At 47.5% G+C, this 1,374-nt stretch overlaps 1 protein-coding gene across 1 annotated transcript; it reads right to left on the reverse strand.

The window, feature by feature from the left end:
• Positions 1-23: 23 nt before the first annotated feature.
• On the reverse strand, positions 24-1,312 carry LOC107580620 (beta-1,4-mannosyl-glycoprotein 4-beta-N-acetylglucosaminyltransferase-like; the record flags this gene model as incomplete). Its single annotated transcript, XM_016266293.1, has 1 exon — positions 24-1,312. A coding segment is annotated over one exon (1,251 nt), but the record flags the coding sequence as incomplete, so codon positions are not given.
• Positions 1,313-1,374: the final 62 nt, after the last annotated feature.

The following is a 1,374-nucleotide window of genomic DNA, read 5'->3' on the forward strand; positions in this document are numbered from 1 at the left end:
ATTCAGTTTCACTTCTCGCTTCAGCTTATTCAGCTGCCCATTTGAAACTGACCCATTCCTCTTAATGTTTCTCTGTTGCATATGGGTTCTCAAGCAAGTAGCGATATTTTTCATAGTTGTCCAGCAGGTATTTGGGAGCATACATATGCTCTTTGGGGTCTGAGGGTGGGTAGTCTGGAGCAGACCCATCAAACCAACCCCCTGTCCGTATTAATGCTTTAATATAACTTATCTTCCGTTTCTCGCTGTAATCGCCCCAACGTGGGAAGTCTCCATTTTGGGCCGATATGAGTTTATAATAAATTCCTTCTGGTTTAAAACACCAAGAACAGTGCCATCCAGCATAATGAATTGGGCTTCCGATGGCCCACGGCACCAGAATGCGTCCCGTGGAGTTCTCGTATTCCCGGAATCCCGACATGGAATAATACGACCGGCGCCGGAGATAAATGCCATCACCCCTGTAAACCTTAAAGAGCATAGCTGCCGTGCAAGCAGATAAAACGTCCAGCGTTCCAAACTGCCTCCAGTAGAATCCGTATAGGGATTTGCGCATGTGGATCCCAACCGGTTCCGACCAGCCATCGTAGAGCTTGAGGAAAAGGATTCCACCTCGAGCAGGAATTTCATCCGCATCATTGATGACGAAAACATCGTCCGCTTTGAAGCCCTCAAGCCTCGACATTCCGTTTTTGGTTAAATACGTGCGGAGGTAATCATCCGCGATCCAGCCGTCTGCGTGACCGCCATCAGGAAAATGGTCCAGGAAGACGTACAGGATTTTGTGCTTTATGTAGTCAAACGTTCCGTTTAGGATCAGCTGCCGGAATAAAAGAGGTCTTGAGTCACCGTATGCAGTGAAATTGGATTCGCAGACCAAAAACACATCCACGATATCTCCAAGTTCGTGGAATCGAGCGTGTAGTAGGTCAAACTCGTGGTTGATGTTGATGGCATTGATGACCCGACGTGGAACTTTTCTGGGTGTTGCTTTTGACTTGGACGGGAGATTGGAATGATACACAATGGTAGGGATGCCACAGTGAGGGCCGTGCCAACCCTCCCGACAAGGACACTGAAGCACCTTCTTGTCTGCGTTGATTGCTTCATCTTTGGGGCTGATTTTTCGGCGATGCTGCAGTAACCTGCGGTGAGATGCAGAGGCGGTCATATCCGTCCCCTCTCTGAAGCACACTGCTCCGGATTTGGTGTGGATGAAAAAGGCTGTGGGATCATCACGGAGTACAAAAGTACGTTCATGAATTTTCCCATCTGGAGGATCTGGCAGGATCACATTTGAGTCAACACTGACCTGTTTGGAGGAAAAGAAGATCATTATAAATAGTTTCATACATCTATGGTATGAAAAAGTGA

Source organism: Sinocyclocheilus grahami, unplaced genomic scaffold, assembly GCF_001515645.1.
Source record: "Sinocyclocheilus grahami isolate Dianchi unplaced genomic scaffold, SAMN03320097.WGS_v1.1 scaffold37783.1, whole genome shotgun sequence".
NCBI classification, from domain to species: domain Eukaryota; kingdom Metazoa; phylum Chordata; class Actinopteri; order Cypriniformes; family Cyprinidae; genus Sinocyclocheilus; species Sinocyclocheilus grahami.